Here is a 22,438-nt window from a genome sequence, read left to right on the forward strand (position 1 = left end):
TTATATTTAATTTTTTTTGAAGAGGTGGAATAAAAAACGCAAATACAATTCTATGTGTCATCAATAAATATATGTGAGGGAAAAGTAAGATTGGACATACAATCATGGGCGATAATGAAAGCTTTGAAATTATGATAAATTCGCCTAAATTATGTTAAATGCAATATATTAGTTATTTACAAAGGAATGTTTGATTTCCCTTACTAAATGTGACATTGAGGTACTTCCTCTGTCCATGGTGCTGAAACGCTACTAATTTGAACGCGAGAATTTCATCCCAACATTGTGGAATCTCCAGATTTTTTTATTTATTTAAGTCAGTCACAACTTCCTAAATTTATATTTGCTGTCTACATAAAAATATTTAGCATCGTTGCTGAAAAAGGTGAACAAAACACATCAGATGGGTGTGATATCACGATATGATATTATTGTAGTACTATTCCTGCACAACAGTACACATGAGTCGAAAGGGACAAAAACAACAAGAGATGAACAAGTAACTATATCAGACCTCTACTGATGAGTCAGGTTCATCCAGGATGTTCTTTTCACTCTGCATCCGCTGCATCGTCCCTGTAGAACTGGGGTCCATTATCAGTACGTTCTGACTACCCGGTCTGGAGAACTTACAGTCACTCTTTCTGGAGTCAGACGTCCTGCACACCTCGTAATTGTACACGTGCTGTAGAGTTCCGGTCCCCAAAGTGTCTGCGTAACGCGGTGGATAATACGGAATAACCGGGAGGTTGGAATGATAAAGGATGCGGGATTGTCTCCATCGGTATATTTTAACGGATATAATAACAACTAAACACGTGATGAACAAAAACGAGACTACAGCCAAAGCCAAGACTAAGTAAAATGTAATGTTGTCATTGTACTCCTTCTCGTGCGTAAAGTCTGTGAACTCCGAGAGCACTTCAGGGAAACTGTCCGCCACCGCCACGTTAACATTGACTGTAGCTGAACGAGAGGGCTGCCCGTTGTCCTCCACTACAACAGTGAGCCTTTGTTTCACAGCATCTTTATCAGTAACTTGCCGTATAGTTCTTATTTCTCCATTCTGTAAACCCACTTCAAATAACGCCCTCTCTGTCACTTTCAGCAGTTTATATGAGAGCCAGGCATTTTGCCCAGAGTCCACATCAACAGCCACCACTTTTGTGACAAGATAGCCCACATCAGCTGAACGAGGCACAATTTCAGCCACCAGAGAGCTGCTAGTCTGGACTGGGTACAGAATCTGAGGCATGTTGTCATTCTGATCCTGGATCATTATTTTCACAGTCACATTGCTACTGAGTGGAGGGGAGCCTCCATCTTGCGCTTTTACGCAGAACTGAAGCTCCTTGATCTGCTCGTAGTCAAAAGAGCGCACTGCATTGATGATTCCACTATCAGCACTAACGGACACATATGCGGAGACCGGAACTCCGTTAATCGTGGAATCCTCCAGTACGTAGGAAACACGGGCATTCTGGTTCCAGTCAGCGTCTCTGGCTTTCACTGTGAATATAGAGAGGCCTGGCGTGTTGTTTTCTAGAATGTAGTCCTCATATGAGCTCCTTTCAAAGACAGGCGCGTTGTCATTCACATCTGATATCTGTAAGGTGAGGGTGACACTGCTGGAGAGCGAGGGCACTCCCTCATCAGAGCACGTCACACTGATGTTGTACTCAGAGGTATTCTCTCTGTCCAACTCACTATCCGTCACTAAGCTATAGAAATTATTCGTTGTGGATTTAATTGTAAATGGAACATTATCATTTATCATGCATTGTATTTTGCCGTTTTCACCAGAGTCGGTGTCTTGGACATTTATAATTGTTACAACAGTGCCAGAAACAGAATCTTCTGATATTGCGTTTGTTTTTGACATTATATTGAGAATTGGTTTATTATCATTTAAATCAGTAACTTCTACAATAATCTTACAAGAATCTGTGAGTCCTCCTATATCTCTGGCCTGAATATTTATTTCATATTTTTTAACCCTTTCGTAATCAATGTTGCCCATTAATCTGACACTGCCGTCATCCATATCAACTTCAAATATGTCACCCCCGCCTTCGGCAGTGTGGGATATAGAGTATGTAACTTTTCCGTTTAAACCTTGATCTGCGTCGGACGCGCTAACGGTAGTTACAATAGTTCCTTGGGCTGAGTTCTCTGTTACACTGACCTTATGGGCTGCCTGGGAACAAATTGGTGCATTATCGTTTGCGTCTAGTACATTGATGAGTATCAGCATCGACCCTGATAGCTGAGGCTCTCCTCCATCAACTGCTGTTAATATCAGAGATATCTGCTCCTGTTTCTCGCGGTCTAGAGACTTTTGTAAAACCATTTCTATATTTGTATCACCATCTGGTAGATTTTGGACTCTCAGTTGAAAATGTTCAGTTGGTTTCAGAGAATAGCTCTGAAGACTATTTACCTCAACGTCATTATCAACGGCTCTGTCCAAGGCAAACCGAGCACCAGGCTGAGCTGACTCACTTATTTCGAATGTAATTTCTTTCCTTTTGAAGCACGGTGAATTATCATTAATATCTGTAATTTCAATTGTAATGCTATAAAATTCCAAAGGACTTTCAAGAATGATTTGAACATTTAAAGCGCAAGGCGTCGTCTGGCCGCATAATTTTTCACGATCTATTTTCTCTATGATAAAGAGCACTCCCCTTTCTTTATTCAGCTCAATGTATTCTGCGCTGTCTCCAGTATAAATACGCGCGTTACCTGATTTGAGTCGTTTGATTTCCAAACCCAAATCCTGAACTATGTTACCGATTAACGAACCTTTCGCCATTTCCTCAGGAATTGAATAACTGACCTGTCCGTGCACTGAACCGAGAGGAAGGACCGAGATAAACAACAGTACCTGCAGTATCATTGTTCTGTCCGACATTTTCCGTTCATAAAACAACACACACATTATCCATTACGATATATTCCATTCGTTTTCAACGAAAAATATCCAAGGTAAATGATTCCACCATTCAAAATGATCGAACAAAGGAAGCGCAGCTCAATGTTTCGGGATTAGTCTTCTCCGCAACCCGGACTTCGCGTTCTGTGTGCAAATAGTTCTCTAATAGGCTATATACAGATGATGGGGGAGGTACGGATTCAACTGTGATCCAAAACTGCAACACACTGACCAACAGCGTCCCTCTGAGTTTAGACGATCGAAATGCACACACTGAGCATGATAGGAAAAACATAAGAATTAAACTACTGGGGATGTGAAAGTACTATGGTGTCCTTAGGACAAAGTTTAAAGGCAACCATCGGCAAGATAAATAAAATCAAACTCACGGAAATACTATTAAGATGCCGGAGAAACACTGGCTGAGGGTACCCCAAAACACACACAAACACACACACACTGCATGGAAAGACTAAACAAAAAAACGTAAATGGCTGGAAGCGTAAAATTGACAAACGTTTAAAAATGAATGTTAACAGACACAACTGAAATGTTTGCTTGATTTTCTGACGCACGGTCTACCATACACACTGAGTAAAAGATAATTAAACTAACCCACTTGATAAGCGCCGTAGTCCATGACCTCCGTGCTGGATGTGCCATACCAAATGCCATGACGAGATATTATTCGACTTATGCATATAAAGACACATAGACATAGAAAAATCAATACTAGATAATATATGCAAATTTAACAGACCTCTAGTGGCGAGTCTGGTTCATCCAGGATGGTCTTTTCACTCTGCATCCGCTGCATCGTCCCTGTAGAACTGGGGTCCATTATCAGTACGTTCTGACTACCGGGTCTGGAGAACTTACAGTCATTCTTTCTGGAGTCAGTCGTCCTGCACACCTCGTAATTGTACACGTGTTGTAGAGTTCCTGTCCCCAAAGTGTCTGCGTAACGCGGTGGATAATACGGAATAACCGGGAGATTTGAATGATAGAGGATTCGGGACTCTCTCCATCTGTATATTTTAACGGATATAATAACTACTAAACAAGTGATGAACAGAAACGAGACTACAGCCAAAGCCAATACTAAGTAAAAAGTCAGGTTGTCATTGTACTCCTTCTCGTGCGTAAAGTCTGTGAACTCCGAGAGCACTTCAGGGAAACTGTCCGCCACCGCCACGTTAACATTGACTGTAGCTGAACGAGAGGGCTGCCCGTTGTCCTCCACTATAACAGTGAGCTTTTGTTTCACAGCATCTTTATCAGTGACTTGACGTATAGTTCTTATTTCTCCATTCTGTAAACCCACTTCAAACAACGCCCTGTCTGTAACTTTCTGAAGTTTATACGAGAGCCAGGCATTCTGTCCAGAGTCCACATCAACAGCCACCACTTTAGTGACAAGATAGCCCACATCTGCTGAACGAGGCACAATTTCAGCCACCAGAGAGCTGCTGGTCTGGACTGGATACAGAACCTGAGGTGCGTTGTCGTTCTGGTCCTGGATAATTATTTTCACAGTAACATTGCTACTGAGTGGAGGGGAGCCTCCATCCTGCGCTTTTACGCAGAACTGAAACTCCTTGATCTGCTCGTAGTCAAAGGAGCGCACTCCATGGATGACTCCACTATCAGCACTAACAGACACATATGAGGAGACCGGAACTCCGTTAATCGTGGAGTCCTTCAGTATGTAGGAAACACGGGCATTCTGGTTCCAGTCAGCATCTCTGGCTTTCACTGTGAATATAGAGAGGCCTGGTGTGTTGTTTTCTAGGATGTAGGCCTCATATGAGCTCTTTTCAAAGACAGGAGCGTTGTCGTTCACGTCGGATAACTGTAAGGTCAGAGTGACACTGCTGGAGAGCGAGGGCACTCCCTCATCAGAGCACGTAACACTGATGTTATAATGAGACTCTCCCTCTCTATCTAAAGCCATTTCCGTTTCAAGACTGTAAAAACCGTTTAATGTAGAAATTATAGTAAACGGAATGTTATCATTTATTCCACAAAGGACGTGACCATTATTATCAGAATCTGCATCGTTTATGTTCATCAAGGCTATAACTGTTTTTGGAGGGGAGTCTTCGGTTATGAAATCAGATTTTGAAATCAAATTTATAAGAGGGGCGTTATCATTTACATCCATGACATCAACGATTATCTTACTGGAATCAGAAAGCCCACCGCTATCAACAGCTTCAATGTCTATTTGGAACTGCTTGACTTTTTCATAATCAATATTACCTAATAAAATTACTTCGCCATTATGTTTATCCATCTGAAATAGTTCCCTTAGACGATGTTTACTGTTGGAGATGAGATACGAAACTTCTCCATTTGTGCCTTTGTCTACGTCTGTCGCACTTACTCGCGTTACACGCGTTCCTTTAGGCGAATTTTCTGTTACAGTAGCCTTATAAAGTGATTGTGTAAAAACAGGTGCATTATCGTTAGCATCCAATACCGTAACAAGTACATTCAACGTTCCAGACATCGGAGGGTCTCCTCCATCCAAAGCCGTTAGCACTAAAGATATTTCCTCCTGTGTTTCTCGATCTAGAGGTTTCTGTAAAACCATCTCCACCTTTTTACTTCCATCAGGTTGATTTTCAAGTTGCAGGACAAAATTATCTGTGGGTTTCAGTGAGTAGCTTTTCAGACCATTTAAATCTATATCTGGGTCGATTGCCTTGTCTAACACGAATTTAGCTCCCGTCACAGCCGACTCGCTGATTTCAAGACGTTTCTCAATATTAGTAAAACTGGGAGCATTATCATTAATATCAGTAATCTCGACTGTTACCCGGAATAACTGCATCGGGTTCTCCAGAATAAGCTGGAAATGCAGTGCACAAGGCGTCGTCTCACTGCATAAGGTTTCACGGTCTATTCTCTCTTTGATAAGGAGAACTCCCCGTTCTTTATTCAGTTCAATGTATTCGGCGTTGTCTCCAGTATAAATACGAGCTTTACCTGATTTCAGTCTTTTAATATCCAAACCCAAATCCTGCGCTATGTTACCAACCAATGTGCCTTTCACCATTTCCTCGGGAATGGAGTAACTGACCTGCCCGTTCACTGAACTGAGAGAAAGAACCAAGATGAACAACAGTACTTGCCGTGTCATTGTTTCATCCGAGGTATTTTTTAAAATATCAAATTGTATAGATATAATCCGTAAAGAAGCCTCTGATATTCCATTCGCTCATATGCAGAAAAAGTGCAAAGGAATAACTGCTCCAAATCCGCCACTCCGGAACAAAAGAAGTGTTGGCTATATCCGTTCTGAGTGTTGCCTGTAACCCGGACTGTGCGCCCTGCACGCACCTCTTTCCCAGTTATATACCAAAGTAATGGGGGAGGTACTGCGGCTAATCTGCTCTGAAACAAAAACAGTGACCAACAGCGTCCCTATGAGTCCAATGCACTGAACTACAAACGAATAAATCGATTGGCCAAATAAGAAATAATACTTATGAAATAGGGACTTATTGACGTGACCTTATTATAGTTTTACGATTACATCACACAACAGACTGATATTGTTAATTCATGCAGTAGAAAAGAACAAATCTGAATAACATGTAGAGAATAAAACAGTAAAATATTAAATGTTGCATCAAAAAACATTTGTGAGGAAGAAGGAAGACTGGAAATATAATCATGGTAAATGTTTTGTAATATGCACATTACAATCATTATGCCTCAGCAAAAGTTATGAGGGATGCAATATTTGTTACTAACAAAGAAATATTTGATTGAATTAACAAAAGTTGACATCGTGATACTCTTAACACATTATTACTACAAGGAACGGCCTCAACCTATGTACGTGGTGCTAAAAAAACAGCCATTTTAAATGCAAAGACGTTCTGACAAGCCTGGTGGAATTCCCAGAAGATGGTAATAGATTCCATCACAACTTTCGAAATGTCAGATCATCTATTTGGAAAAAATTTCTGTATATAATTCGAAAAAGACAAATTAAATAGAGATTATGAATTTAAACAGACAAAAATCTCAGCTCAATTTTCAGTGGATATTGTTTTTTCAACTTTGCTACAACCCGGACCGTGCTTTCTGCACAGGATTATTTCTGTAACATATACTAACAGTGGGGGAGGTAAAGCTTCAGATCTATTCTAAAACTGCATCACACTGAACGAAAGCGTCCCTCTGAGTTTAGAACATCGAAATGCACAGAGTGAATTTACTATGAATTTAAGGGTATCGGGGTCCATGAGAGTACTAAGCCAAACATGGCGAGATTCATTAATAATCGAATTCACTGTATGTAGGACAAGTATAGATTAAGTGTCCAGACAAAGAATGGCACAGGCTACACCACACACTTGGCACTGAACAAAACAGCAGCAAAACACAATGGTCGTCTAGGAAAAGACTGAAATCACTGGAATACTGTGCTGTGAATGAGATAAACGGAGCATAAATGTGAATGCCATGAAGTTAAAGTTGTGTTGTCTTGATATACCAAAAAATTGCCTTTAGCATCCGAAGTGAATTAGTGGCAATGCCAGTCACGCATTTGCAAAGCGTTGCTGTCCATGACCGTGATAACGGAAGTGTCATACCAATGGTATAGAGATCTTACTACACCTATGTAATTCATGTCACAAATACACAGATAAATACAATAAAAATTGATTCAGATAACAGACCTCTAATGGTGATTCAGGTTCATCCAGGAGGATGTTTTCCCTCCGCTGTCGCTGCATCGTCCCTGTAGAACTGGGGTCCACAATCAGAACGTTCTGACTACCGGGTCTGGAGAACTTACAGTCACTCTTTCTGGAGTCGGTCGTCCTGCACACCTCGTAATTGTACACGTGTTGTAGAGTTCCTGTCCCCAAAGTGTCTGCGTAACGCGGTGGATAATACGGAATAACCGGAAGATTGGAATGATAGAGGATTCGCGACTGTCTCCATCTGTATATTTTCACTGATATAATAACAACTAAACACGTAATGAAAAGAAAGGAGACAATAGCCAAAGCCAAGACTAAGTAAAAAGTCAGGTTGTCATTGTACTCCTTCTCGTGCGTAAAGTCAGTGAACTCCGAGAGCACTTCAGGGAAACTGTCCGCCACCGCCACGTTAACATTGACTGTAGCTGAACGAGAGGGCTGCCCGTTGTCCTCCACTACAACAGTGAGCCTTTGTTTCACAGCATCTTTATCAGTGACTTGACGTATAGTTCTTATTTCTCCATTCTGTAAACCCACTTCAAACAACGCCCTGTCTGTAACTTTCTGAAGTTTATACGAAAGCCAGGCATTCTGTCCAGAGTCCACATCAACGGCCACAACCTTAGTGACAAGATAGCCCACATCTGCTGAACGAGGCACCATTTCAGCCACCAGAGAGCTGCTAGTCTGGACTGGATACAGAACCTGAGGGGCGTTGTCGTTCTGGTCATGGATCATTATTTTCACAGTCACATTGCTACTGAGTGGAGGGGAGCCTCCATCCAAAGCTTTTACACAGAACTGAAACTCCTTGATCTGCTCGTAGTCAAAAGAGCGCACTGCATGGATGACTCCACTATCAGCACTAACGGACACATATGAGGAGACCGGAACTCCGTTAATCGTGGAGTCCTTCAGTACGTAGGAAACACGGGCATTCTGGTTCCAGTCAGCATCTCTGGCTTTCACTGTGAATATAGAGAGGCCTGGTGTGTTGTTTTCTAGGATGTAGGCCTCATATAAGCTCTTTTCAAAGACAGGAGCGTTGTCGTTCACGTCAGATAACTGTAAGGTCAGAGTAACACTGCTGGAGAGCGAGGGCACTCCCTCATCAGAGCACGTCACGCTGATGTTATATTCAGATGCGCTCTCTCGGTCCAAATTAGTGTCAGTTAATAAACTATAGAATTTGTTAGATGTGGATTTAATTACAAACGGTATGTTTTCATTAATGCTACAGTGCACCAGACCGTTGCTGTCTGCGTCTACATCGTTAACATTGATCATAGCTACAACCGTACTAAGGCTGGAGTCCTCAGGTATTGAATTAGATTTAGACATTATATTAATAACGGGTTTGTTGTCATTGACATCAACAACATCAACTATTATTTTACTAGAATCAGATAATCCTCCCTCATCCATTGCCTCTATAAACATCTGATAATATTTTGCCTTTTCATAATCTATCTGACCGATTAATCTAATTTCACCACTGACACTGTCTAACTCAAACATATCCGTACTGCTGGACAACGAATAGCTAACGAGACTGTTAGACCCTTTATCCTGATCAGAGGCACTTACTGAAGTCAATAAAGTCCCTTTAGGTGAATTTTCAACAACCATTGCTTTGTAAATCTCCTGCGTAAAAACTGGCGCGTTATCGTTCACGTCTAATACAGTGACAAGTATCTGAACTGTTCCAGAAAGCTGAGGCTCCCCTCCATCGAGGGCAGTTAAGACTAATGATATATGCTCCTGTTTCTCCCGATCTAACGGCTTCTGTAAAACCATTTCTACCTTTTTACTTCCGTCAGGTTGATTTTTTAATTTTAATTGAAAATTGTCAGTGGGTTTAAGGGTGTAACTCTTAAGACCGTTAAGACCAACGTCTGGATCCATTGCCCTCTCCAGCATAAATGTAGAGCCACTAACAGCGGATTCACTAATTTCAAAATGTCTCTCGTTCTTTTTAAAACCAGGAGCATTATCGTTTACATCTGTTACCTCAACAGTAACCTGGAAGAATTCCATGGGATTTTCTAAAATAATCTGAAAATGCAGAGCACAAGGCGTCGTCTGTCCGCAGAGAGCTTCACGGTCTATTCTCTCCTTGACAAGCAGAACTCCCCTTTCTTTATTTAGTTCGATATATTCTGTACTGTCCCCAGTGTAAATACTAGCTTTTCCTGACCTCAGTCTTTCAATATCTAAACCCAAATCTTGCAAAATGTTACCGACTAAAGTACCTTTCTCCATTTCCTCGGGAATGGAGTAATTTATTTGCCCGTGCACTAAACAAAGCGAGAGGAACCAGGAAAACAAGAGTACTTGCCGTGTCATTGTTCTGTCCGACATTTTCTCTACGACATCTAACCACAGTATACTTTAGGATTCACAGATGAATCGTTAATATTCCATTTGTTTCCAGTGCAAAATATAACACGAACAAATGTAAAATTCCCAGATGCTGGAACAAAAGAATCGTAGCTGGATGCCTTCTTACTTAGTGTTCTCTGTAACCCGATGTGTTCACTCTGCGTGCGGCTCTTTCTCTGAAATATATTAACATGATGGGGGAGGTACTGATGTAAATCCATTCAAAAACTACAACATACTGACGAACAGCGTCACTCGGAGTTCAATGCACTGAACTACACATTACTGGAAAAATATCTTTGTTTGGGAAGTTTTAAATCTCCATATGAATATGCCCAGTAATCAAATTAAATGAAAACAATGTATAAATAAAACATATAAACAAATATATCAGCATGCTGTGAATGAACCTGGTCTAAAGCATGTTGACAGAAACTGCTACGGCAGAAAACTGAGGCTACCCATTGAAATGCAACGTCTTTGCAAAGTCCCGCTGTCCACGATACTTGGTGCTGAAATTGCAATTAAATCAGTTGGGATGAAATCATCTCAGATCATAGAAGATTCATTGCAGTTTAGAGTACATTTCTAGTAACACAGAAACACAAAACGGGTTTAAAACGCGGTTTGAATAACATAATTGAAAATTATCAATTAGGAAAGAATGACTCCAAAATTACTTGCTAGTCTTGTTCATCCAAGATGTTCGTGCAACACGTTCTGACTACAGGATCTTTTGAACTTACAGTCACTCTTTCTGGAGTCAGTCGTCCAGCACACCTCGTAATTGTACACGTCTTGCACAGTTCCTGTCCCCAAAGTTTCTGCGTAACGCGGTGGATAATACGGGATAACCGGGAGATTGGAAAGATAGAGGATGCAGGACTGTCTCCATCTGTATATTTTAACGGATATAATAACAACTAAACACGTGATGAACAGAAACGATACTACAGCCAGAGCCAATACTAAGTAAAGGGTCAGGTTGTCATTGTACTCCTTCTCGTGCGTAAAGTCTATGAACTCAGAGAGCACTTCTGAAAATGCAGCGCACAAGGCGTCGTCTGTCCACAAAGAGATTCACGGTCAATTCTCTCTTTAGTGTGAAGAACTTCTGTTTCTACATTCAGCTCTATGTATTCTACACTGTCTCTAGTAAAAATACGAGCTTTACCTGAATTCCGTCTTTTGGGATCCAAACCCAAATCCTGCGCTATGTTACCGACTAAAAAACCTTTAGCCATTTCCTTGGGAATGGAGTAACTTTGCTGTCCGTTCGCGGATCTGAGACAGAGGATCGAGATAAACAACACTACTTGCCGTGTCATTGTTCTGGGACAGAATTTCCCTTCAAAATGAAAGAAAAAGCAAATCATAAACCTTTATGAAAGAAGATTAAGTGATAAGAGTTAATTACAGAAAAGAACACAATGCTACCCCAATAATCTGCATCTTTTGAACAAAACAATCACAGTTCATTTCCTGGGTAATTAGTATCCCGGATTGAGCGATCTGCGTGCGTCTTTTCTCTCTGTGATACATAGAGATGGTGGGGGAGGTACTGCTGCTAATCTGCAACACACTGACCAACAGCGTACCTCTGAGTTCAATCCATAGAACTACGGAAAACGATTAAAAAAATCAAACATATGTGTCATGGATTGAGTCACTATGAAATAAAATGCAGTACTATAATATATCAACCCATAGGCAAATTCATTAATGTCCCAATTAATGTCCGAGACTGTGATTATGAAACCGCTACACCAGCGATGTAGTGCATGTCTGACCATGAGATATTCCATGTAAATATAGAAGATTCAAACCTGCAAAATTGCAGGCTGGTCTTACAAACAACGGAAAATAGTTTGGGCGGAATGGATGACAACTGAAATATAGCAGACCTCTATTGGTGAGTCTGGTCCATCCAAGATGTTCTTTTCACTCTGCGTCCATTGCATCGTCCCTGTAGAACTGGGGTCCATTATCAGTACGTTCTGACTACCGGGTCTGGAGAACTTACAGTCACTCTTTCTGGAGTCGGTCGTCCTGCACACCTCGTAATTGTACACGTGTTGCAGAGTTCCTGTCCCCAAAGTGTCTGCGTAACGCGGTGGATAATACGGAATAACCGGGAGGTTGGAATTATAGAGGATGCGAGACTGTCTCCATCTGTATATTTTCACTGATATTATAACAACTAAACAAGAGATAAACAGAAATGAGACTGCAGCCAAAGCCAAGACTAGGTAAAAAGTCAGGTTGTCATTGTACTCCTTCTCGTGCGTAAAGTCAGTGAACTCCGAGAGCACTTCAGGGAAACTGTCCGCCACCGCCACGTTAACATTGACTGTAGCTGAACGAGAGGGCTGCCCGTTGTCCTCCACTACAACAGTGAGCTTTTGTTTCACAGCATCTTTATCAGTGACTTGACGTATAGTTCTTATTTCTCCATTCTGTAAGCCTACTTCAAACAACGCCCTGTCTGTCGTTTTCAGCAGTTTATACGACAGCCAGGCATTCTGTCCAGAGTCTACGTCAACAGCCACCACTTTAGTGACAAGATAGCCAACATCAGCTGAACGAGGCACCATTTCAGCCACAACAGAGCTACTAGTCTGGACTGGATACAGAACTTGAGGTGCATTGTCATTCTGGTCCTGGATCATTATTTTCACAGTTACATTGCTACTGAGCGGAGGAGAGCCTCCGTCTTGCGCCTTTACCACAATGTACAGCTGTTTAATTTGTTCATAATCAAAGGAGCGCACCACATGTAAAACTCCGTTATCAGAGTTAATGGATACATAAGTAGAGACTGGAGTTCCACTGATTTGTGTGTCTTCCAAGTGGTACGAGAGTTTAGCGTTTTGATTCCAGTCAGAGTCCCGCGCACTGACAGTAAATATGGACATTCCAGGAGAGTTATTCTCTGTAACGTAAACAGAGTATGAGCTCTGATTAAATAATGGGGCATTGTCATTTACATCAGATATTCTAAGATGTAATGTCCTGGAGCTAGAGAGGGGAGGCGAACCAGAATCTGTCGCGGTTATGGTTATGTTATATTCTGATGTTGTTTCCCTGTCAAAAGCTGCATCAGAGATCAACGTATAATAACTACTTAACGATGTTCGGATCTTAAATGGAAGTTTACTATTTACAGAGCAGGTAATCTGTCCGTTTTTCTCAGAATCCGCGTCTTTAACATTTATAACAGCTATCGTGGTTCCTACAGGAGCATCTTCAGACACCGGACTGGAGAAAGACATTACATTTATTATTGGGGCATTGTCATTTATGTCAACAATTTCTAAGACAACTTTACCGAGGTCTGTCAGACCACCTTGATCTTTCGCCTCAACTCTAATTTCGTATTTTTTATCTTTTTCAAAATCGATTTTTCCAGCCACGGATATCTTGCCAGTAAACTCATCAATTTCAAATATATCGGCCAAGTTCCCTTTTAAATTAGAAAAATAATAAGTCACCATTGCGTTTGAACCACTGTCAGCATCACTGGCATTAAGTGTGGTAATATAAGTGCCTTTCGGAGCGTTTTCCATCACAGTAGCCCTGTACACTGACTGGTTAAACACAGGCGCGTTGTCATTAGAATCGAGGACAGTGATCTCTATATTTACTGTACCAGATCTCTGCGGATTTCCACCGTCTAGAGCAATTAGTTTTAAAGAGAGATGAGGATGCTCCTCTCTGTCTAACGGCTTCTGTAAAATCATTTCGGCAAATTTGCTACCATCAGGATTTGCATGTTGTTTCAGAATGAAGTTATCATTTTGGTTTAAAACATAACCATGAAGACCGTTTACTCCCACATCCGGATCCTCAGCACTCTCCAACACAAAACGAGAACCTAAAATAGCTGATTCTCTGATTTCAAGTTTGATATGATTATTCTTAAAAATAGGTGCATGGTCATTCACATCTAAAATTTCTACTGTAACACGATGCAGTTCGATTGGATTTTCTAGGATAATTTCGAAGCTGAAGCTACACGGTGTTACGTCGCCACAAAGCTGCTCTCGGTCTATTCTCTCACTCACGACTAGAATCCCTTTGTCTGTCTTCAGCTCTACGTATTGAACGCTTTCCCCGGTAACGATACGGGCCCGGCCCGATCTGAGTCGTATCAAATCCAACCCCAGGTCTTGAGCTACGTTACCGACAAGAGAGCCTTTCTTCATCTCCTCCGGAATGGAATACCTGATTTGGCCACTGACAATACCATTGAAACACAGGAATATCAGTACGTGCCATCGAAGTCCACGACAGAAAAGCAATCTTAAGCATTTTGGTTGAAGGAATCCATCCATTGCAATAGCGAACAAAGAATAAATCGCACAGGAAAATTCCCAAATCTGTATCCTCAGAATCGCTGAGCACAGAGAAGAGTCACATGTGTCGTTTTACTTTAATCCTGGCTATTTTAACGTTTCCCATTACTTATAAGTATTCAACATGAAGCAGAGCGACAGTTTCTCTCTCATGCCCCTCCTCTTATGAGTCGTAAAGAATCTCTCCCTGTCCTTTGGTACAGTTCCGTGATGGGGAGGTTACTCCAGTGACTGACATCACTGCACGGAAAAAGAATCACTGATCAACAGCGGCCCGTAGAGTCCAACACATGAACATCAAAAAATACTTCAAATTATATAAACTGCGCTCTAACCGAGGAGACGCAGAATTAAATTCAAAACGATTGCACTGCCTTCTCCCAATTTTATTTTAAATACGTATGTAAACATTGTGCATTGTACAATCTACACATAACTCAATGTTTAGTAACTATTATAAAAGGTATTGCATGGAAAAATAGCAATTTATATAATACTAAAACAAGCAACCTACCATATTAGTAAAAGACGTGCGTTAACATTTCCATTGATTCTTATTCCAAATAATTACAAAAAAATTAAAATAATAAAATGGTTATGTAGAGAGTAATTTGACATTTCACACAGTGACTTCTACAAAGTACAAGAGTTGGAACAAGAACATTGTGAGGGAGCTGACCAAAATCCTTTACACATCTAAGCCACTGCCTCCGGAAAACATGTACTATTGTAGCATGGGTTTCTGTACTGCCAATATATTTTTTTCGCAGATATAAAGATAGGAAGAGGTCTCTATTCAAAGAGCCATTGTCGATTGGCTGAATTGTTCACATAATCAACAGTTTCCAAAACGTATAGACTTAATGCAAATAAAGTGTAGAAAGATTACAAAACGCATTACAAATAAAATATATTTGTTGGTGAAAATATTACTCAAATATTCAACAGACCTCTATTGGTGAGTCTGGTTCATCCAGGATGGTCTTTCCACTCGGTATCCGCTGCATCGTTCCTGTAAAACTGGGGTCCATTATCAGTACGTTCTGACTACCGGGTCTGGAGAATTTACAGTCACTCTTTCTGGAGTCAGTCGTCCTGCACACCTCGTAATTGTACACGTGTTGTAGAGTTCCTGTCCCCAAAGTGTCTGCGTAACGCGGTGGATAATACGGAATAACCGGTAGATTTGAATTATAGAGGATGCGGGACTGTCTCCATCTGTATATTTTAACTGATATAATAACAACTAAACACGTGATGAACAGAAACGAGACTACAACCAAAGCCAAGACTAAGTAAAGGGTCAGGTTGTCATTGTACTCCTTCTCGTGCGTAAAGTCAGTGAACTCCGAGAGCACTTCAGGGAAACTGTCCGCCACCGCCACGTTAACATTGACTGTAGCTGAACGAGAGGGCTGCCCGTTGTCCTCCACTACAACAGTGAACCTTTGTTTCACAGCATCTTTATCAGTGACTTGGCGTATAGTTCTTATTTCTCCATTCTGTAAGCCCACTTCAAATAATGCCCTGTCTGATGATTTCTGCATTTTAAACGAGAGCCAGGCATTCTGTCCAGAGTCCACATCAACAGCCACCACTTTAGTGACAAGATAGCCAACATCAGCTGAACGAGGCACCATTTCAGCCACCAGAGAGATGCTAGTCTGGACTGGGTACAAAACCTGAGGCGCGTTGTCATTCTGATCCTGGATCATTATTTTCACAGTCACATTGCTACTGAGTGGAGGGGAGCCTCCATCCTGCGCTTTTACGCTTAACTGAAACTCCTTGATCTGCTCGTAGTCAAAAGAGCGCACTGCATGGATGACTCCACTATCAGCACTAACGGACACGTACGTGGAGACGGGGACTCCGTTAATCATGGAGTCCTCCAGTATGTAAGAAACACGGGCATTCTGTTTCCAGTCAGCGTCTCTGGCTTTCACTGTGAATATAGATAGGCTTGGTGTGTTGTTTTCTAGAATGTAGGTCTCATATGAGCTCCTCTCAAAGACCGGTGCGTTGTCGTTCACATCTGATATATGCAAGGTGAGAGTTACGCTGCTGGAGAGTGAGGGCACTCCCTCATCCGAACACGTCACACTGATGTTATACTCAGAGGCTCTCTCTCGGTCCAATTTACTATCTGTTACTACGCTATAAAATCCATTCGATGATTTAATGGTGAACGGAATGTTTTCATTTAAAACACAGTTTACCTCTCCGTTGGAAACTGAATCAGGGTCATGGACTGTCATAACAGCAATTACCGTGTGATAAGCGGAATTTTCTGGTAATGATTTGGAAGTGGACATCATGTCAATCACAGGGTTATTGTCGTTAATGTCTATAATGTCAACGTCTAATTTACTAGAATCAGAAAGGCCTCCTTGATCTTTTGCTTCTATGTCAATTTGGTAATGTTTATCCGTTTCATAGTCTACCGTTCCTATCAAACGAACTTCGCCATTACTTTCATCGATTTTAAATAGATCCAAAATACCAATTGTGCTGCTCGATATAGAATATGTAACAAAACCATTTGATCCCTGATCTATATCAGTTGCACTAACTGTAGTTAACAGAGTACCCTTTGGTGAGTTTTCTACAACACTCGCCTTGTACATCGCCTGAGTAAAGACCGGAGCATTGTCATTTGCATCTAACACCGTAACGTGTATTTGCACTGTCCCAGACAACTGAGGTTCGCCTCCATCCACAGCTGTTAATACTAAGGATAGCTCGTCCTGTTTCTCCCTATCAAGAGGCTTCTGTAAAATCATCTCTACCTTCTTACTTCCATCAGCTTGACCGTGTAGTTTTAGGACGAAATTATCAGTTGGGTGGAGGGAGTAGCTTTGAAGTCCATTTGCTCCTATATCAGAATCAAAAGCTCGCTCTAGCACAAATTTAGCCCCGCTCATCGCCGATTCGCTAATTTCGAATTTCATGGAATCTTTTCGGAAAATAGGAGTATTATCATTGATATCCGTGATCTCAATTGTGACTGGATAAAATTCTATAGGATTATCCAGAATAATCTGAAAATGCAACGCGCAAGGCGACGTCTGTCTGCAGAGAGCTTCACGGTCTATTCTCTCTTTTATAAGGAGAACTCCCCTTTCTTTATTCAGTTCGATGTATTCTGCATGGTTTCCAACGTGTGTGCGAGCTTTACCTGATTTCAGTCTTTTGATATCCAAACCCAAATCATGCGCTATGTTACCTACTAAAGAGCCTTTCGACATTTCTTCTGGGATGGAGTAACTGACCTGCGCGAGCACCGAACCCAGAGAAAGGACCGATATTAACAACAGTACTTGCCGTGTCATTGTTCTGTCCGACATTTTCTTCTGATGTAGCCAACAAATGTAATCCGTTATGAGAAAATTATTTTTTTGTGTGTGATTATAGTCCCTTAAAAAATACAAATGCGTCAACAATTCGTAGCTCTAGAACAAAATAATTCTTTATCAGCATCTGTGTACTCAGCTTTCTCTGTAACGGAACAATGCTCTCTGCGTGCGGCTCTCTCTAAGATAATAAGATGATGGGGGAGGTACCGTTGTAAATCTGCACTAAAACTGCAAGACACTGACCAACAGCGTCTCTCTGAGGTCAATGGACTGAATTACAAAAAAACTAAATATTAAAACGTGAATGATTTGAATCAATGCTGGCAAATATATTAAGGACAAATGAAAATATTTATCTGGGAGGGGTGTAAACAAGCAACAGAGTGAAATACAAGTTGCTGAAAATGCTACTACAAGTCTAGAATTGAAAAAGGTATCACCATTGTAAAGGACCATAAGAAAAGATATGACAAAGTGAACTGCAAAAGAAATGCATAATGCATTTAGACACAGGATGCACATAAAATATTACTTTCTAAGGAAACATTTAATTATTCAAATATAACAGACCTCTATTGGTGAGTCTGGTTCATCCATGATGTTAATTCCACTCTGCATCCGCTGCATCGTCCCTGTAGAACTGTGGTCCATTATCAGTACGTTCTGACTACCGGGTCTGGAGAACTTACAGTCACTCTTTCTGGAGTCAGTCGTCCTGCACACCTCGTAATTGTACACGTGTTGTAGAGTTCCTGTCCCCAAAGTGTCTGCGTAACGCGGTGGATAATACGGAATGACCGGGAGATTGGAATGATACAGAATGCGGGACTGTCTCCATCTGTATATTTTAACTGCTATAATAACTACTAAACACGTGATGAACAGAAATGAGACTACAGTCAAAGCCAAGACTAAGTAAAAAGTCAGGTTGTCATTGTATTCCTTCTCGTGCGTAAAGTCAGTGAACTCCGAGAGCACTTCAGGGAAACTGTCCGCCACCGCAACATTAACATTGACTGTAGATGAACGAGAGGGCTGTCCGTTGTCCTCCACTACAACAATGATCCTTTGTTTCACAGTATCTTTATCCGTTACTTGGCGTATAGTCCTTATTTCTCCATTTTGTAAACCCACTTCAAACAACGCTCTCTCTGTCGTTTTCTGCATTTTGTACGAGAGCCAGGCATTCTGTCCAGAGTCCACATCAACAGCCACCACTTTAGTGACAAGATAACCAATATCAGCTGAACGAGGCACCATTTCAGCCACCAGAGAGATGCTAGTCTGGACTGGGTACAAAACCTGAGGCGCGTTGTCATTCTGATCCTGGATAATTATTTTCACAGTCACATTGCTACTGAGTGGAGGGGAGCCTCCATCCTGCGCTTTTACGCGGAACTGAAACTCCTTGATTTGCTCGTAGTCAAAAGAGCGCACTGCATGGATGACTCCACTATCAGCACTAACGGACACATACGAGGAAACCGGAACTCCTTTAATCGAGGAGTCCTCCAGTATGTAAGAAACACGGGCATTCTGGTTCCAGTCAGCATCTCCGGCGTTCACTGTGAATATAGAGAGACCTGGTCTGTTGTTTTCTAGAATGTAGGTCTCATATGAGCCCCTCTCAAAGACAGGCGCATTGTCATTCACATCTGATATCTGTAAGTTGAGGGTGACGCTTCTGGAGAGCGAGGGCACTCCCTCATCCGAGCACGTGACACTTATGTTATATTCAGATGCGCACTCCCGGTCCAAATTGCCGTCAGTTACTAAAGTAAAAAAATTATTCGAAGTCGATTTCATTTTAAAAGGAATGTTTTCGTTTATTGTGCACTGGACCTTTCCATTATCACCAGAGTCTGGGTCTTGAATGTTTATCATTGTCACAACCGTACCAGGTGTGATGTCCTCAGAAACAAAATTAGTCTTGGACATAATGTTAATGACTGGTTTGTTGTCATTTGTATCAATAACCTCGATCATGACTTTACACGCATCAGTTAGTCCACCTTGATCATTCGCTTGGATACGTATCTGATAATGACGTGCTTTTTCATAATCAACATTTCCAATCAACTGTACTTCACCGTCATCTTTATTTATTGAGAACATTTTTAGGATTTCTTCAGGGTTAGTGTTTGAAATCGAATATGATATTTTACCATGTGGTCCCAGATCGGAATCCGATGCACCAACTGAAGTCACCACTGTGCCTTTTGGTGAGTTCTCTAGAATGGAGGCTTTGTAAATACTCTGCGTAAAGACAGGGGCATTATCATTTGCATCCAGCACAGTGATATGTATCATTGCTGTACCAGACATTTGTGGATCACCCCCATCCATTGCCGTCAATACTAAATTAATATGTTCCGTCTTCTCACGATCAAGAGGTTTCAGTAAAACCATCTCAACGTTTTTGCTACCATCAACCTGAGTATGCAATTTCAAATCAAAATTGTCTGTTGGTTTGAGAGAGTAGCTCTGAAGACCGTTTAAGCCAACATCTGTGTCGACTGCAGGATGTAAATCGAATTTGGCTCCAATCGTAGCAGATTCGATGATTGTGAATTTCATTTCATTTTTCTCAAAAAAAGGGGCATTATCATTCATATCCGTTATTTCAACAGTAATGCTAAAAAATTCCATCGGGTTCTCCAGAATTATCTGGAAATGCAGTGCACAAGGCGTCGTCTCACCGCATAACGTTTCCCGGTCTATTCTCTCTTTGATAAGCAGAACTCCCATTTCTTTATTCAGTTCGATGTATTCGGTGCTATCACCAGAATAAATACGAGCTTTACCGGATTTTAATCTTTTTATATCTAAACCCAAATCCTGCGCTATGTTACCGACTAACGAGCCTTTCATCATTTCTTCGGGAATGGAGTAACTCACCTGCCCGTGCACTGAACTGATAGAGAAAACCGAGATAAAAAACAGTACTTGCCGTGCCATTGTTCTATCCGTCATGTTCCCGTCACCATGAAATAACAAATACAATTAAATCCCTTATGAAAAACAAATTGATGCCATTTGATATGATTCCTAAAAATAAGTCAATAGTCTTCCAATAATCCGTATCCCTGGAACAACTGAATTACTGCTCGGTGTTTAGTGTTTTCTCTAAGCCGTACTGTTCATGTGGTTCTTTCTCTCAATGATGAATCGAGATGATGGGGGAGGTTCTGCTCTACAACTAAAAAACATTAACCAACAGCGTCTCTCAGAGTTCAATCTACGGAACTTCAGATACAGAGAGTTAGGCACAGACATATCAACATTCAGTATTTGGAAAGACTTGTTTCCATAGAATACTAATACTGTGCTAGAAAGCTTAACCCAACCCGTCAAGTGGAACATAAATAAGTATATAAGATAATGAATTTCGCTAAACTGCAAATGAAGAGATCTGGAAATGTCAAAGAAAATCGAGGTTGCCTCAAAGTTTTTCCTACACCCGATAAAAAGCAACTTTCAGCATTACGAAAAAAGCACTATAAACACCAGCGTTCTGTGATTAACTATAATGTGAAGAGGTGTTTATACCACAGTACAAAAACAACAGCATAAGCAAACATTTACCATTATATTACTGTTTGGGTTTATATAGGCTACACATATTTGATTAATGGATCTATGCTTTTTCCACGCGACTCCGTCGTTAAGTCTATTTGATCTATAGGTCTATATCAATACAGCCTAGAAGGAATTGAATGACCGACAGGGTCGTTTCCGTAGCAACCAAAATAAGAAAAATAACTTATTCCCTAAAAATGTTAAAATGAACCAACACATGTAATTTCTTTTAGAATATGTTGGGCCATTCCGCCAAATCGGTGCCTTTTCCGTCCACAGGACATTACATGCATGAATATCCATTAAATCTGTTTAATACATTATATAATCAATCAGTATCCTGCACTTTGTCCTAATTGCAATTTGATGATACATCATGTAAAACCTTAATAACGACTACCTAGAACACTGAAAAAAATAGGATTTTAGCCCGTCCCCACTCTGACAGTACACTTCACCATGAAATATAATGATTAGAATCCTTCAGAACTTGTATTTGTTTGGTATTATTGTGTGACTCTATTTCCAGTTTAGACATACAAAACATTTTCTCATCGGAAATTCACAATATGTTAGCTAAAATAATAAAACAAATGTGTCAGTTACCCAGGTTTTCACTCAGTCATGTTAGCCTGACACATCCCCCCCTTTTGAAAATATGGGACATTCCACAAGTCACATGAGCAAGAGGAAGTAGCATCATTTGAGTCTCCTGAAGGCCATGAGAAAACCAAAAGTTAGTTCTCACACTCTTTTTTCTATATTTTATTATCATATTGTAAGTATGACTGAGAATATGAATCTCAACGTTCAGTCCTTTTCCCTCAATTATTTATTTGATGTTACTAAGTTTTTTTAAAGATAGCTTTGGTAAACCACTTGAATGTGCTAAGTGTTCTTATTATATTGTCATTGATGCCATGTGGCTACATTTCATGTATTTCCAAATGTTATGCTAAAAACTCAGTCCTGTAACTTTCAGTCTTGTAACTCATTTGAAGGGTGACAGGACTGAAAAAGACTAACAGAATGAACTGCCACCTTAACGTGACTGAGACAACCCATATGAAGAGCAGAACATACACTTTCAAATGATAATTTGGTTAT

At 40.8% G+C, this 22,438-nt stretch overlaps 1 protein-coding gene across 37 annotated transcripts in view; it reads right to left on the reverse strand.

The window, feature by feature from the left end:
* The window catches only part of LOC106024272 (protocadherin gamma-A3), a 214,024-nt gene that overhangs the window by 63,160 nt on the left and 128,426 nt on the right, over positions 1 to 22,438 (reverse strand). For 2 of the 37 annotated variants that reach the window (XM_034291854.1, XM_034291847.1), the window contains exon 1: positions 3,696 to 6,254. The exons of 25 other annotated variants lie outside the window; for them this stretch is intronic. In XM_034291854.1, the coding sequence (XP_034147745.1) occupies positions 3,696 to 6,080 (2,385 nt within the window). In that variant the 5' untranslated portion in view covers positions 6,081 to 6,254. Of the gene's footprint in view, positions 1 to 514; positions 3,581 to 3,695; positions 6,255 to 7,632; positions 10,141 to 11,945; positions 14,619 to 15,346; positions 18,116 to 18,322; positions 20,878 to 22,438 lie in introns of those variants that run through there. 10 more of the 37 variants (XM_034291839.1, XM_034291843.1, XM_020045887.3 and 7 more) reach the window with 10 other exon arrangements.

This window comes from Esox lucius, chromosome 4, assembly GCF_011004845.1.
Source record: "Esox lucius isolate fEsoLuc1 chromosome 4, fEsoLuc1.pri, whole genome shotgun sequence".
Classification (NCBI taxonomy): domain Eukaryota; kingdom Metazoa; phylum Chordata; class Actinopteri; order Esociformes; family Esocidae; genus Esox; species Esox lucius.